The following is a 16,497-nucleotide window of genomic DNA, read 5'->3' on the forward strand; positions in this document are numbered from 1 at the left end:
AACAATGCAAGATGAAACCCTATGCCACAAAAAGGAACGCTGTGCCATATCAATAATACCTCCAGGTGGGCAACCCTAGCCACTCGTTTGGATCAACGGGTGGATATCCATAATGTCCTCATTATGGGTATCAGTGCATGGTCGTTTCTGTAATTACATCCAGGCAGCAGTAAATCTATCATGATACTTACTGTATCTTTGATATATGATGTGTGCTGTGATAACTCCTTTTGTCAACATCTTCCCATTGCGGGCAAGCTGTATTTAAATGTGACGCTAACTGCTGATAAACTGCAAGGTTATAATAGCTGATTCCACAGTTTACTCCAGCGTTTGGATTTACTTAACCGAGGTGTGGCAGGTGAGGGTGTGGGCCAGATCTACTCTAAATGGCATCCTGACCCCTTAGAGACCATAATTTATCTGTTTTTGAGATTTGCTCTGGCTTTAATGCCATCTATTTTTTTCCATGTGTCATTGTATTAATCCACAACCTAATCAACCAACATGTAACGTAGTTATTATGTATTAGATGGCTGTAAATATTGTGCTTTATGTACCTTTACATTGACTTGTCTGTGAATAGTTACATTCAGTGGCAGTTGGCTCACAGGTGTGGGATGTAAGTGCATGTTCACAGAGTAAGAAACAACCCTCCTCCCTCCTTGCATCTGCTCTTCCCATCAAGGTGTAGGCCAGTCCAGCCTTGTCTCGTGCTTCCCCAGCCCATCTCCCTCCCCAACTGGGACACATTTAGGAGTTTCCTCTCAGCTGCCAGCTCCCTTTGCCCCCCCCCCTCCAAGACCCCCACCCAGCCGAGCTGCACACTTAACCATCTGGCTGCTGTTTTTTCAGTCAAGGTGCAAAGGTCTGCATCAGCGGTCGGGGACGTCTCTCATCCCTCCCACACTCTTGCTTTTATGGCCAGGCTTCTATTGTTCATATCGTCTGCATGGAGACATGCAGGAGGGAGGGAATAATGTAGACCACATGTATATGAAGCCAAGCACAACACATCTGGCAGCAGGCAGCTGGACTCCCTCATCACGTTTTTAGCTAAATGAGGGAAACCGTATGGCTCAGTCTGTGTATATGGATGTTTGATGTTGCCATTGCCTTAGAGGTCCATTGGTTAATCACACACTGCCGGTCTCGGCAGATTTATGGAAGAAAAACTATAACATGTCTTGGACAAAAAAGAGCCAGACATCAGTTAGCGCTAATAAGACAGGTTGGGGCAGATGTATATAAAACATGAACCCGTTTTCCTTTGCTCTTTGTTAGGTAGGATAAAGATCCGGTGTTTATAACATTGGGTGGTGTCACAGGAAGAGGGAGTAGTGTGTTATCTTGTTATCATCACATTGCACATCATTGACCTTGTTAGCCATGGCTTTGAAATTAAAAAGAAAATGATTTATGGCAATTCATATTGGGAGAAAGCAGATGGAGAAATGTTCAAGAGTTCTGTCAAGGTTTTGCTGCTAAACACAGAATTATAGTCAAGCTCCATCTCTGTTACCATGATTAGGTCTTTACTGGCCTCATCTTTGTTAGTTAAATTTGATGGAAAACTTTTTAGCTGTTAATTTAAGAACTAGTGGCACAATTATTAAGAGCTACTAAGTGCTTATTCTTACCATTTGTGCCTTGGACAGGAACTACAATGACCAGCAGTGAGAGATTTTTTTGTACGTAAAGAAATCCATAGCCATTTAGCTGGGCCATTAGCTTAAAGCCCTGTTCAGACCGAAGAAGAGCTATGAGACGAGTTGAAACTTGCAACCACTTGCAGTGCACCTGCAAAGCTCTGAAAACACTCCAGTTTACACCCAGTGGCTAGATGAGACAGTGCATGGTCTCCATAGCAGCGACTCTGTATTTCCATTCTAAATTCCAGCTTTTCAGGTAGAAGTGATGATGGTAAGTTTGCTTTTGAGTATGTGTATTTGTCTGTGACATGTGCAGCCAGCAGCAGTGACCCACCATCCGACACCAACACATCGTAAGGACAGAAACCAACATACATGTCAACAGCCGCAGGGATGCATGAATGATGAATAATAAGACAGACCGGGACTAGGTGGCAACAGAGGGCCATTTTCACAGAATAACACAGCAAGCGAACACGCTGTCTGCTGGCAGTTTGTAACTGACTTGACCAGCTGACTTTGCTACACGTTGATTGGCTGTCGAATTAGGTGATGTGCTTTACGCCAACCAGTCACTGGTGACTTGATAAGCTGGGTAACAGGTGACACCATCAGCTGGCTTGATTCAAGCTTAGATGGGCCAGTTCACACCGCTGCAACATTCTAAAATGGTATCATCTTGTTTCGAGTCTTTGATCTAAACTGAGCTTAACAAATACTACATATTTCACCATGAGTGTTTTATCTGGACTGTTTGGTTTTTATTTTTAATGATCAAGCTCTGTTGTATATGCCACCCACTATAACTTTGTTTTTTCCCCCAAATGTTTAGGTCCGTGACCATGTTTGGACCATCATCATGGAATCTGTAGTACCCTCTGACAAGGGAAACTATACCTGCGTGGTAGAAAACCAGTATGGCAGCATCAATCACACCTACCAGCTCGATGTAGTCGGTAAGTGTTTACTGTGTTCATGTTGATGGTTTAATCACATTTCATATATATATATATATATATATATATTCATGAGTCTCTTAAGTCATGTTGGATCAATTTCACAAATATCTCACACCACTGCACCTGATAAACCAATCAAATGTGATCATTAACACAAAAGCACAGGGACACAGTGTTGGGGCCTTCGTGTAGGGTGAACTGGGTCATTTTGTCAGCCATTTGATAAATAAAGCCTGTTTACTTGTGATGGATCCATGTTGAGGAGAAAAGTGATTACTCCTCCGGGACCTGCCCTGTGACTCGCTCTTACACCACTGCTTCTATAAATCACAGTCCCACTTCCTCTGTCACTGTTGTCCCCTGGGCTTCGCCTGACCTCAGTTGAGGTCTAGACCCTGGTGAGCAGTGGTATCGCTTCAGTGAAGGGAGAGTTTTGTCACAAGTGCCCTGGAATGTCTTGGTCAGAAAAGACTGGACAGTTGACACTGTGCCAGATTCTTGGCATGTTAGTTTACTTTGGAGAGTTATTACTTACAAAATGCAGCCGTAAGAACATTTCATTTCTCAGTAACGGCTCCAGATCAGATACTTGCTTGCCCACTTATTGTGGCCAGCTCGTAATAATTACACAAGCAGCACACAGCTGAGGAAATAGCTGCTTCCATTCTCCATGTAACAATTTATAGTCTGTAATTTACACACTATCAGATCAAATTATACAGTCGACCTTGTTTGCCAACTGCCCTGGCCATTTCCAGTAACAAAGCCTTGACGTGACGGAGGTTTTATTTGGCTTGTGTCTGAAAATCAGTCAGCCGTGTGTACTTTTGAATTATTGCACGTGTTTGTCTTTAATAATGCCTGGTTGCTTCACTGCTCACCAAACTTCTTCAAAACTAACGTCTGTGTGTGTTTCGCTTGTGTTGCAGAGCGCTCTCCCCACAGGCCAATCTTGCAGGCTGGCCTTCCAGCTAACCGCACCGCAGTGGTGGGAAGCGACGTGGAATTTGAGTGCAAGGTGTTCAGCGACCCTCAGCCTCATATCCAGTGGCTGAAGCACATTGAGCTCAACGGGAGTCGAGTTGGTCCTGATGGTTTACCGTATGTCCGTGTCCTCAAGGTAGGAGCTCTCTCTGACCAATCCTGCAGCAACAAGCCAGTTAAACTATGTTTTTCTAACGCTAAATATGAAAATGAAGGAATTTATGTTAGATATTATCTTCTTAGATACTGGTACTGTCTGTAAAAGTGTGCATCCTTTGCAGTTTATGAATTTTATCTGGCTAACTTGAACATAACCTAAACAAATCCAAAACAGCTGTACCTAAATTTGATTTTGTGTCTGCTACTTTTTGTCTATGCTGCACATGACATGTCTTTATTTCCAGCATTCTGGGGTCAATAGCTCGGACGCTCAGGTGCTGACCCTCTACAATGTGACTGAGGAGGAGAGCGGAGAGTATATATGTAAAGTGTCCAATTATATAGGAGAGGCCAATCAGTCGGCCTGGCTGACTGTCACCAGATATGAGCCCACAGGTAACCACCACGCAGCAGTACAGGGACGACACAGTGGAGGCGCTTCTAGGACCACCTGGAAAAACTAGGGCCGTATAACTCGAGACAACCTCAGCTGTTTCTCTCCTCCCTCCCTCCGTCTCTCCCTCCCTCTCTCCTGCCTCAGTGCTCCTGACTGTAAATGACGCTATGGAAAATTCCCAGCAGAACAGTTGAAAGTGTTTAGTCTCAGGTTTATGTTGGACCCGTTCTCATTCCTGCCCCATGCCTGTGCTGTGCCCTCCTAATAAGGGCCTCTCTTGCCATCTTCTTCTATTACTCTCGCTCCCTTGCCCTTCAAAGTCCTCTGTGTACGGCTCATGGGCTCTCTCTCCCCTTTGTTTTTTTCCAGCTGTCCTCCTCTGCTCACCTATGTTTCACAGACCTCCTGTTGTTTGTCTCATGCTCACATAGTTAGCAGAAGTGTGAGTCTGAGTGTGCCCTGTTCTGCTGTGGAGTTTTCCATGTTGCCCATCTCTTGCATGTGGAGATGAGGCTGAGGTATTTGACGTGGTGATGGGGTGGCCCATTGTGGGGTTCAGCAGCTCAGAGTCAACCTAACCAGCTCCTCCACTAACAGATACTGGAGTCCTCTGCGGGGGCTCTTGGTGGTACTTTTTGGGCAGATGGTGTTGGATCGAGGGGGAGAACACTCCTCCATCCCTTTTCTCTTTCAGAATCCTTTACTCATGGTTCCCTTTCCCCTCTTGGGCCTCTTGTTGGGTCTGCTTCCTTTGTTATTTTCTAGACCGCTGGCCTTAACACCACGGACAAGGAAATGGAAGTCCTCCAACTGAGAAATGTGTCTTTTGATGACGCTGGGGAGTACACCTGCTTGGCGGGCAATTCTATCGGGTTCTCTCATCACTCTGCATGGTTGACCGTTTTTGAAGGTATCAGTGGTTCTGTCTCTCTCCTGTATTTCCATTTTTTCCTATTTCCAACTCCAGCCTGGCTATCCACCCTCACATTTGCCAGAAAAGGGTCTTGTGTGACTCTAGTTCTGTAGAAAAATGTGAGAGGAAGCCAGGGCGAGTTACAAGTACTAAAACTCCTCCTCTCTCTGTCCTCAGCATGGCTCCTGCTCCATCTAAACTCTCTAGATGGGAGAGCATGTGCCATGCTCAGTTTCTTAAATGAAATCTGCGAATGCCAAACAACTGCTACTTGTTCTACCATGAAAAAGAAATCAACATATAGAAACGGGCCAGTAGTATTTTAAAAAACAAGACCAAATAGAAGTATACTTAATGGTCTCTGCCAGGTAGAACTTCACATTTCTAGAGGGGTTGTTTGGCAGCTTTGATCAGATTTCACTTTGAACTGTCTCTACCGTTCTGCTCTTTAACTGGTGTTTGCATTTGATTTGGTGTAAAGCTGATTTTCTCTGACAAGCGCTACAAATGACATGTATTCCTGATGTCATTTCCTGCTGTGAGCACAGCAGCTGGCTTTGATAATTGGCTCGCTGTAGTGGATGTGTCTCATTCCTGAGGGTTGGAATGGGCATATGTCCAATTATCAAGCTGCTTGTCAGTCAGCCTCTTCACACAAGTGCAGCTCACTTGTGTTGCTGGTGTTGGTTAGGGGTGTAACGGTACACTTCAGTCGGTATGGCACCCTTGGTTTGGGATGTATTTTGTAGTTATGTCGTGCTCTCAGCACAACTTAGTTGCATAGGATAATGTCCCACTGACAAAAGGCAACACAATCCTATATCTTGTATTTTTCAGTGGAAATATTTCCTGTGGTTGGAGATGTATTATGATTGCAAATGTGCGTCTGAGATTTAAATTCAAAAGCTCTGAAAAAGCAACAGCTAGAATAAATCTAGAATTTACGTCTATTCCTGGCTAAGTAAGTAAAGATGTTGTTAAAGATATACTATGTGGGAAATGTTACTTACTATTTGTAAACACAACATTCAAACTTGGCCCCACCTAAATTGGTTGTACATACACTGCAAGTTACTGTAGTGTTGTAGGAACATTACATTTGTTGTCATGGAAAAACGGATACTTTAGCAAGATAGCTAAGATAACGGCCGGTACCTACTTGTCTAATAGAAAGTTGGCCAACTCGCGTCGATCTCCATCCTCTTCTTTAGTGCTCACAGGCAAAAGTGAAAGTCAGCCACAGATTCACTCTAATTTTGGAATGAGCTTTGTCCGTTTGGTGTTTCGCCTCGCTATTTTTGAGTTTGTTCTGTGTTGTCTTTGCAGTTTTTGTAGCTTCCTTTTGGATGCGTGCTGCTACTACCTGATCACTACCATAAAGTCTCCGCCTTACCTGCGACTTGTTATTGGCTGGGGGGGCCGCCAGTAACATCACAAACACAGCAAAATAAGAGAGAAATAAGAAAATACAGGCAGAGGGCAGAGTGATGATTGAAAGGGATGTATGAGTCTGTACATTGTTTCTTCGACAAATCCTGCATAGTATATCTTTAAAATAAATAAAATTGTACATTGAAAAAAAAGTGAGATTAAGATCTTCATAAGATGTTCATTCATTCAGAGGTGTTTTTAGCAATGCACCAGACAGGAATGACAGCAGTTGTATCTATTTTAAAGACTTTGGATAAACTTCAATGGAACAAAGACAAAACAGTTAACTTTATCATTAATGACCTCAACAGGATTTAATGCTGTAGGTAGACTTATGTATGAACAAGGAAAGTATTTGAAACTGATTTGTGAGATCTAGCTCCTGCACACAAAGCCACATCCCAAGCCAAGGTATGCACCGAGCTCTTATTCACTGAGTATGGAATCCATTACACCCCTAGATCTGGTATGAATAAACGTTGGTGATTTCACTGAATGGGAGGAAAAAAACAAGATCTGAATTGGACAGTTTCTTTTCAAGTGCTTGCATTTTTTTCCCAATAAAACACATTATTGTTATTTTCTTAAAAGAAAAAAGAAATAAAACATTGTATTACCAGCACCAACACACAACTCGTTTAAAATTGCATCACAAATAGAGTCAGAATTGGATATTTAATTTATCAAGTCAAGCAGTTAAACTACTGTATTGAGCTCATGCTTTGTGGTATGCTGCTTTTAGACCTACAAGTAGACATGAAATATAAGTTAGGCTATTTGATGAAGTGGAAATGATGTGTTGAAACATTGTGTGTGAAGTGTTGATATGCTGTATAAAAGTCAGATCCTTTGCACACTGTTACACTCTTATACATCAGTTACAGTCCGTTAACAAACATATTTGTGTTTATGTTAAGAAAAAATGGATTAACTGGATCAAACGATGTCTTAGCTTTTGTTACAGTGAATTTGATTCACTTGGGTTGTCCAAATTGTTTCTCAGTGACTCATGAGACTATGCCCACTTCTCATATTAGAAAAATATGTAGTGTGAAACACAATGCTTCAACAAAGTGATATTTGTGCTACAAGTTTTTGTCCTGTCTCTGTCAAAGGTTCTGATTTTTAGACAGTGCAGCTGTGTGTTTGTGTGTGTGTGTGTGTGTGTGCTTGGGTGGTGAGTTTGCTTTATGTGTGTCATCTGTGTACTTGAAAGCATGAGTATGTTTGGTGTGATTGGGAATATAAAGTCAGATCTGTGGTAGTTTGGTTTCATGGATGACAGCTGACCACCCCTCCCTGCTCCCTATCACCCTGCGTTCCTCCCCACTTTGTAGCTGTCCCGCACTACCCTCCAGCCAGCCACACCTACCTGGAGGTGGTCATCTACTGTGTGGGCTTCTTCTTCATCGCTGTCATGATTGCCATTGCGATTATTGTCAAGATTCGCACCTCCTCAAAGAAGAGTGACTTCAATAGTCAACTGGCTGTCCACAAGCTGGCCAAAAGCATCCCGCTGCGCAGACAGGTAACAGAAAGTAGATAGGGGGTTTGGAAAATTTATACCTTCTTTATCTCCTCTCTCTCTCTTTCCACATTCCATTTGTTAAGTCATAATTTTAAAACTCTTTGGCTCATCTGTACATTTACAGAGTTTGTTTATGCTAACAGAAACCTAAAAGCATGCATTCAAAGAGCTTTCAGGTTCATTGTAGCTCCTTGAGATCCTGTACATCAGGTAAGTATTGCTGCATTTCCACTGCATGGTATGGCTCGACTCAACTCACTGTTGGTAGACAGGATTCTCAGCCGATTGCCATGACATTACGTCTGCACTCTCTCAATTGTACAGCATTGTGTACGTCATAGTTTTGCCAGCTGTATGCCTTATTTTAAAAACTTGGTGGAGTGAATAAAAATATTGCAGTTGCTATTGATGGTAGGTTGGCTATATAAAATGGCAGGTTTGTGCAGGATGTCCTGTGTTGTTTAAATGACGGTTCTGTCTGACCAATCAGTGGTCTGCAGTGTTTTAATTCCAGCTTCTAGTATCCCCTCGGCTCACTTGGAACCTCAATGAAGGTGGTGGCAAAAAACAGTACCAGGTACTATGCACAACTTTTGCTGATGGAAAAGCAAAAAAGAGTTAGTTGAGTTGAGTTGAGTAGAGCTGTTCTGTACCATGCTGTGGAAATGTGGCATATGAGTATTTGAGGAGTATTTCTCCTCCATGGGTATGGTACATCTGAGTGGTTTGCATGGTTTCTACATGGTGGAATTTATAAACTACTCTATTTTTCATATTCTTTCGGTCACTGTTGACTAAATTATTTCTTGCTACTGGTGTCTGTTCCACTATGAGGGGAGTAATGTCAGTGTTCTTTTCCTCAGGTGTCTGTGGACTCTAGCTCCTCCATCCACTCTGGAGTGATGCTGGTTCGTCCGTCCCGCCTCTCTTCCAGCGGTTCTCCAATGCTGTCAGGGGTGTCAGAATATGAACTGCCCCAGGATCCCCGCTGGGAGCTTCCCCGGGACAGGTATGTTGTGGATTAAACACTCAGACAGCCTCAAGGCTAGAAAAATGACCTTCTGAGAGGAAAGTTATTGGTTTAAAACAGTCAGCTGGGACAGGAACCAGCTGCACAAGGAGGAAGGGGAAAGTTTTTCTCACTCTTCTCAAAAAATATGTTGTGCTGCCCTTGTGCAAGACACTGAAACTGCAGCAATCTGTGTAAAACTTACTAAACCTCAAAAGCAGAGCATCTAAAAGCTTAAAAAATGAAGGGCCAAACTTCACACAAATAATACAGATTTGGAGTTGAACCTCACTGACTGTTAATGACTGTCTCGTGTGTCTTTACCTCCTCACAGACTCGTTCTTGGGAAGCCGCTGGGTGAAGGCTGTTTCGGTCAGGTGGTGATGGGAGAGGCGCTTGGTCTCGACAAAGAGAAGCCAAACCGTGTGACCAAAGTTGCAGTCAAAATGTTGAAATGTAAGTCAGCTGTTCTCAGTTGTGTGGGTATATTGTAGACTTGGACAGATTGGTACTGAATTGATGAGATCTGCTGGAATATGTCATGGATTTGAAGAGTGGATGGCTCTTCAGTGTAGGAGATTTTACAGAAACTCCAGGGAGGAGAAAAACACCAAAACTGTGAACGGATACTAAGAGACATCTGCCTTTGGATCCCAGCCACTGTGCAAATGGGAGAGTAGAGTAAAAATTTATGAGAGCCCTTGACATCCCATATAAAACTGTTCATTAAACTGCACCGAGGAGTGAGGATGTAGGGAAAGTAGCATTTATTGTCTCCTACTTTAAGTGCCTTCCCCAGGGAGCATTTACCAAGACAAACTCCAGCCTAACTCCATAAGAACAGCAATGTTGATGTATATACCTTGCAGGGTGATTATTGTGAGGCATTTTTGGGCCCGTTCCCCTAACAGAACATCTACTAATTGCCCTAATATGATTTATTTCTCTTCCCCTCCAGCTGACGCCACAGAGAAAGACCTGTCAGACCTGATTTCGGAGATGGAGATGATGAAGATCATTGGGAAGCACAAGAACATCATTAATCTGCTGGGAGCCTGCACACAGGATGGTAGGACCAGACAGTCAGGGGTCTGCTACTGACCTGCCCTGCCCTGGCCTGCTCAGGCCAACACACACACACACACACACACACACACACACACACACACACACACACACACACATCATTGTCCCTCAGATAACCATGAACCTTACTTTAAGAGATGTGTAGAACAGCATGAGTAAATGATTCTGACACCAGCTTCCGAGCTCGCAGTTTGAATCAACCACGGCTGCTGCCATTTCCCTCCAATCATCCCTGACGAAAAGCTAAAGTAGACTAACCTTGAATGACCCTGCAGTGCTCAAAGCTCTGTTGCTTCCACTCTGAACCACAAAGCTCTTTGTTCACTTAATTAACTGTTTTAAACACTGGCTTGTATATTGAGTAACTAAATTGCATCAATCTCTTGATCTCAAAGCATTTATGACATCTGCCAATAACTGCAGTTATATTCATTTACGTACCTAGAACTCTGGGATCTGAAACTATTCGATCTTACACATTTTCACTCACAAAGGGTAGAAAGCCAAATGATCTTGATGACTTTGTGGGCTTTACTTTTGCCTTACCATCAGCCACAGATTTCAGTTTGAAGTATTTTATGATGTGCTGTGAATACTGCCACTCCCACTGGAGAGATTACTTAGCTTCCCTGTATGATCATTTCTTTACTGCTGCTATCATCTCTATTCTAAAATGTTACATGGCCTCATTTCGTGGTGATTTATTGTTGCTTTTCTTCCAATTGTTTTAGGTCCTCTGTATGTGATAGTAGAGTATGCATCCAAGGGGAACTTGCGGGAGTACTTGCGAGCTCGGCGCCCACCGGGCATGGAGTACTGCTACAACCCAGACCAGGTTCCCGTGGAGAACATGTCCATCAAAGACTTGGTGTCCTGTGCTTACCAAGTGGCCCGAGGAATGGAGTATTTGGCCTCCAAAAAGGTAACCACACAGTATAACAAGCCATTCTCAGCCTTCCACATTAAATTTACAGAATCAGTTGGAGAAACACCTTTCTATGAAAATGTATATGACTTTGAACAGAAAATATTCTCAATGCTTTAGGCTTTGTCTTTAAAACACTGATTCTGAGGACTTTGGCTCAGTTTTAGTAATGTCTGTTTTTATTTGTGCAGTGCATCCACAGAGATCTTGCTGCTCGCAATGTTTTGGTAACAGAGGACAACGTGATGAAAATAGCCGACTTCGGCTTGGCAAGAGATATCCATCACATTGATTACTATAAGAAGACCACCAATGTGAGTATTTGTTATCATTTGTTAAACAATGGGCCCATGAAACAACTCTTAATACTGTAGAAAGCCATAACATACATATCTTTTCCGTAGGGTCGTTTACCAGTCAAGTGGATGGCTCCCGAGGCTCTGTTTGACCGGATATACACACACCAAAGTGATGTGTGAGTATCACGTGCCTTCACTTTTCCATCTCACTCTCAGTGGAATGTGAGAAAACACTTAGTCGTGCAGAAAATGTAGACGCTCCTGTCTGTTTCTGTCTGCAGCTGGTCATTTGGGGTGCTGCTTTGGGAGATATTCACCCTGGGGGGCTCTCCGTATCCCGGAGTCCCAGTGGAAGAGCTGTTCAAGCTGCTGAAGGAAGGTCACCGTATGGACAAACCCTCAACATGCACTCATGAGCTGTAAGGAAACATTACACTAACAAAATCAAACATGTTCCTCAGACTCTTTTGTTACTGCTTGAGCTTTTAATATCTCTTTTCCAACATTTCCTTATTTGGTAAGGTAAAGCTAATAGGGGAATATTAAATGGCACAGCATGATCAGATGCATTGTAATTATCCTTAAAAAGATATTTTATTGTGAAATAATAAGTTTTTAAGTACACTTGACACTGCTAAATGAGCCTGTGGTCACTACATGATCAAAACAACTCTGTAATTCTGACACAGCTGCGTTGTTGGTTGTTGAAATCACAGTGGAGAAGTCATGAGGATCAGTTTCCAGTGAGTGATGGTTACAGAGTTGCAAATATATTGCTGACAGAGTCCAAATATGTGTCCCACTTTCTCATTCTGGCAGATGAACTGAATAAGTCTTGTCTGTGGTTTTCTGTTTTTGAGCCTGCCTGGTCACAACGAAGCTCACTCTGAACCAGATGTTGCCTACATCAATAGTGTAACTTTTGAGGGGATGTGTGTCAGGATTGAAACAATCTTTTTCCAATTTGACCTGCCATTGAGTGAGCCAAGTATATGGCATTTCAAAAAGAAAGTAATTTTGAAAATGACCAACAATCTGCAACGCTCGTAAAAAGCCCAGTCGCTGCTGTGTCTCATGCTTGGCCCAAACAGTTGGTATTAATATTTACATTACCCATGTTGTTGTATATCAGAAAAATTCCAGGTGCTTAGCAACGTAATAATGAAACCGACCATTGTTTGTATGACGACCAATAAAATGAAATGCTCACAGGTTTAGTGAGCTCCAAATGGAACATATTGTTCATCACTGTCTTTTAGACTGTCACCTTCCAGCTACAGCTGTATGTCAGGTTTCTGACCACTCCTCACAATAATTTAACATTTAAATTTTAAAGGTATACTATGCAAGATTTTCCCTAAAACACAATGTGTAGACTCCCGCTTATCACTTACCACACAGTAGATCACAGCCCTCTGACATCATCAGTTTACTGCTGCGCTTCTTTCAAAATTCCTTTGTGCTTCTTCAGAACTAAGCTAGTTTTCCAAATTGGAGTTAATACAATGTAAGCTACTGCAGGGTTAGCAAGTATGCTTGCCAACAGGCTACAATATTGTTCAATGTGTCAAATGTGTCCCTCACCGGTCTTTGCAACTAGAGAATGACATTATCCTTACTCTTAATGTTACTGAACAATAATTTAGCCTATTGGTAAGCGTACTTGTTAGCATAGCCTACCTAGTAAACAAGCTAATTTGCTAATAATCTGGCATATCGGCAAGTTTACGCATTAGCATAGCCTTCCTAGTTAGCAAGCTAACTCGCTAACATGTAGTAGCTTACATGGATTCTGTTCTGTGTTATTGAGGATTTTGTTTAATTGTATTAACCTCAATTTGGAAAACTATCTTAGCTCTGAAAAACCACAAAGGAATTTTGAAATAAGCACAGAAGCAGCACACTGATGATGTCAGAGGACTGATTGTTTGATTGCATTGTTGGTCCTGGAATGCGATGTGGGATGTTGATCCAGGAGCATGTCCTACTTGATAAAATCACGTTGCGCTTTAACTGGTAATTGGTTAACTGCTGAGACTACTTTTGACCGGTTACGCATGTCTGTCTGTAGGTTAATTTTGCACATCCTCAGTTTACTGCACTGTGCACCAACTGGATCTGGTTGGAGTTCGCTATTGGTTCTGTTCATTTGGCTATGATTACACGTAACTGACCTAACAGCGTTGCTGTGGAAACATTGTGCTCAGTCTCTGGTCTCCCCACAGGTCTCCCCACAGGTCTCTCTAGTGAGTGTAACGCCATTTAGCATTAGCTCTGTTAGCACTGTTAGCAGTATTAGCATGGCTAGTGGTGCTAACATTAACAATGCCAAAGGGGTTTTGCAGCTCAAAATAAGGCTGCTTACTCACCGGGGAGGCAGGAGGGTGGCTCCTATGTTTCCCCAGCAACCAATCCCATCACGGGGATGGTGTTACCAGTGGTAATCATAAATGAGCGGCATTGCAAGCTAGCTTCCACCCAACCCAGGTGGTGCACAGTGCAGAGTGTCCGAAGCTAGCTTAACAGTGGAGACTGGGGGTTGGGTAGTGGGTACTATGTTTCTGCGTGTTAACACAAAAATAAAAGGCAAGACACTTGCATCACAGAACATTAAAATTTCACAAGCTCTAAATGGATGACACTTTGAAACACAGTGCCAAAACCCATTAAGCCAAAGGAGCACCAAACTGAAAGGCCTCTTGTATTTCACATCTTCTTTTTTTTTTGTTTGGTTGGTTGTTTGGTTTTCTAAAAAAAATTATAGCTTAGTTACTGGTTAATGACTGTCAGGCTATCAAAAGCAAAATGAACTGAGCTGACATCCCTAGCAGAGACCCTGGGAACTTTATAAAAAGGTAGCAACAAGGTGCCGGACTGTAAGCAACATGTTGTGAGAGGAAGCTACGAAAATTTTAGACACAGCGAAGAATATACCTAACGAAAGTAAAACTCCTGCATAGTATACCTTGAATGTTAGATTTTTTTTTTAGGATTGTAGGATGTTAAAGGCAATCTCTTGATCTCTGCAGGTATATGATGATGAGGGACTGCTGGCATGCTGTGCCCTCTCAGAGACCCACATTCAAACAGCTGGTAGAGGACTTAGATCGCTGCCTGGCCATGACATCCAACCAGGTCAGTCCTTCTCTCCTCATCATATAAGAAGAAGCAGAAATGTCTTTTTGAAAGTGAAATGAATATTTTTCCCCCTCCCTTTGTTGCCTACAGGAGTATTTGGAGCTGTCAGTGCCTCTGGACCAATATTCCCCCAGCTACCCGGACACCCGCAGCTCCACCTGTTCCTCGGGCGAGGACTCGGTCTTCTCCCACGACGCTGGAGCTGAGGAGCCCTGCCTGCCAAAGTTCCCTCCCCACTCCAACGGGGCAGCCATTAAGAAACGCTGATACCTCATCTCCATTCAGACAAACATTGACATTTCCTCTGCTCCCTGCCTCATGGGGTTGGACTCTTCCCCACATTCCCAGAGATGAAGCTAAAAAAACACTGGTGCTCTGTGAGAAAGGAGCTTTGAGAGACACCTTGTAGAACTTGTTGGATCACATGGACTGAGGAGTGCAGCCGTTTCCCAGTTCTCGGTGACGATGATGTTTATGGGGCACTTTGTATTAACGGGAGTGGCAGTTTGTCACAGTGTCAGAAAAAAAGAGCAGACTCCCTCTCTTCTTTCCACTTTGGGCATTCCACGGGTCAGGAGAATCGAAAGGACTGACTGATCATGTCAGCTGTTTGTTTGTTTTGTTGTTTTTTGTCCCTCCATCAGTAGTAAAGGACAACATTCTGCTTTTCAGACCAAATCCAGAGATTACACGACCAAGGGACATGCAGCACCGTGGTCCTCTGCATCATTCACTATCTTCTTGTAAATACAGTTAGAAAATTATAAATATGAATATATATTTACATTGTACTCTTATTTTTATTACCATAATTGATTTATTTTCTTTTGTACAAGGATGCTTTTGTTTGATTCATTTTTTTAATATAGTCTGTAGGGGCAGTTGTTACATGATCTTTAAATTGCTGAGGATTACATGGCCAGTTTTTTAGCTGTATCACAGCTTTGATTCCCCTAAATTTACCGCATAATCATCGATGGAAAATATATATCAGGTTTTCTATTTTTTAACAGTAAGTGCTTTTCATGACTCAACCTGCAATACAGTGTAACTCAGTGTTTGGGGATTTTGTCCACCAGAAGAGATAGATTTATGAAAATATTTGTTGTGTGTGTGTGTCTGTGTGTGTGAGTGTGCATGTGTGTATGATGTATGTGTGTAGAAAATTTTATCTTGTCTCACTCAAGATTGTTCATTTACTGCAAGGATGGTCACAACTGTAAATATTCCTGGTTGTCCGCCATGCTTGTTGAAATCCAGAGTAATTTGCTTCAGACAACATCATGCACTTCCACTGTGCATGCCTTCCATGTGATGAACTTATCTTCTACTGTAAATGCTTAAACAGGAGTTACATTTGCTGCTTATAACTTCTGATGAAGGGTTGCAGAACACGTATGTCATCGTAAAAGGATTACATTAAATAAAATGGTATCGAAAAACAAACCGCTGAAGCTTTCAGAGTTTGAACTCGACTCCATAAACGGGTCAATAAATATCGAGAACTTCATGTTTGTGATGTAAATCATGTTTACAGAGATGGAACAACGGCCACTTCAATCTCCCACCCATTTAACACGGGTTGCTGGGGCCTGATTAGATATGATAATGTGCTGCTGACATGAGAAGAAATGTTGGCGAGCGCAGAAAGCCACAGCCGGCAGTAAACATGTAATTTATGGGTGTGGGAATGGCTTGGCAAGTGCTGGTGCTACACTTCCATCCATCAACTACACCAACCTTGATGCCTGTGTCTGGCTCTGGCTTCCTGCCATTGGCTGATGCATCACCTGGACTGCAGTCTCCACGCAACAGGCTAAAATCAGCCGCACAGCGTGACTGGCTCTCAACCTTTTTTAAAAGCCAGCTCTTACAGCTTGGGTCAATGCAGTTAGCCTTCTGTGCATACTGTATTACAGCGGAAGGGGTGTGCAGTTTATTCGTTAATAGACAACAGATCCTTGCTACTTTTATCCCAACTGTTATATGAATTCAAGCTGCTGGGATTTGTAAATTA

At 42.7% G+C, this 16,497-nt stretch overlaps 1 protein-coding gene across 4 annotated transcripts in view; it reads left to right on the forward strand.

The window, feature by feature from the left end:
• Window positions 1-15,926, forward strand: part of fgfr1a (fibroblast growth factor receptor 1a) — a 33,084-nt gene extending 17,158 nt beyond the window's left edge. Inside the window, exons 6-18 of one of the 4 annotated variants that reach the window (XM_050050776.1) lie at window positions 2,485-2,608; window positions 3,541-3,731; window positions 4,000-4,150; window positions 7,833-8,029; window positions 8,887-9,032; window positions 9,367-9,488; window positions 9,991-10,101; window positions 10,850-11,040; window positions 11,235-11,357; window positions 11,448-11,518; window positions 11,624-11,761; window positions 14,372-14,477; window positions 14,571-15,926. In XM_050050776.1, the coding sequence (XP_049906733.1) occupies window positions 2,485-2,608; window positions 3,541-3,731; window positions 4,000-4,150; window positions 7,833-8,029; window positions 8,887-9,032; window positions 9,367-9,488; window positions 9,991-10,101; window positions 10,850-11,040; window positions 11,235-11,357; window positions 11,448-11,518; window positions 11,624-11,761; window positions 14,372-14,477; window positions 14,571-14,747 (1,848 nt within the window). In that variant the 3' untranslated portion in view covers window positions 14,748-15,926. Of the gene's footprint in view, window positions 1-2,484; window positions 2,609-3,540; window positions 3,732-3,999; window positions 4,151-4,916; window positions 5,062-7,832; window positions 8,030-8,886; window positions 9,033-9,366; window positions 9,489-9,990; window positions 10,102-10,849; window positions 11,041-11,234; window positions 11,358-11,447; window positions 11,519-11,623; window positions 11,762-14,371; window positions 14,478-14,570 lie in introns of all 4 variants that reach the window. The other 3 variants (XM_050050777.1, XM_050050778.1, XM_050050779.1) reach the window with 3 other exon arrangements.
• The last annotated feature ends 571 nt before the right edge of the window (window positions 15,927-16,497 follow it).

Source organism: Epinephelus moara, chromosome 8, assembly GCF_006386435.1.
Source record: "Epinephelus moara isolate mb chromosome 8, YSFRI_EMoa_1.0, whole genome shotgun sequence".
In the NCBI taxonomy this organism is placed as follows: Eukaryota; Metazoa; Chordata; class Actinopteri; order Perciformes; family Serranidae; genus Epinephelus; species Epinephelus moara.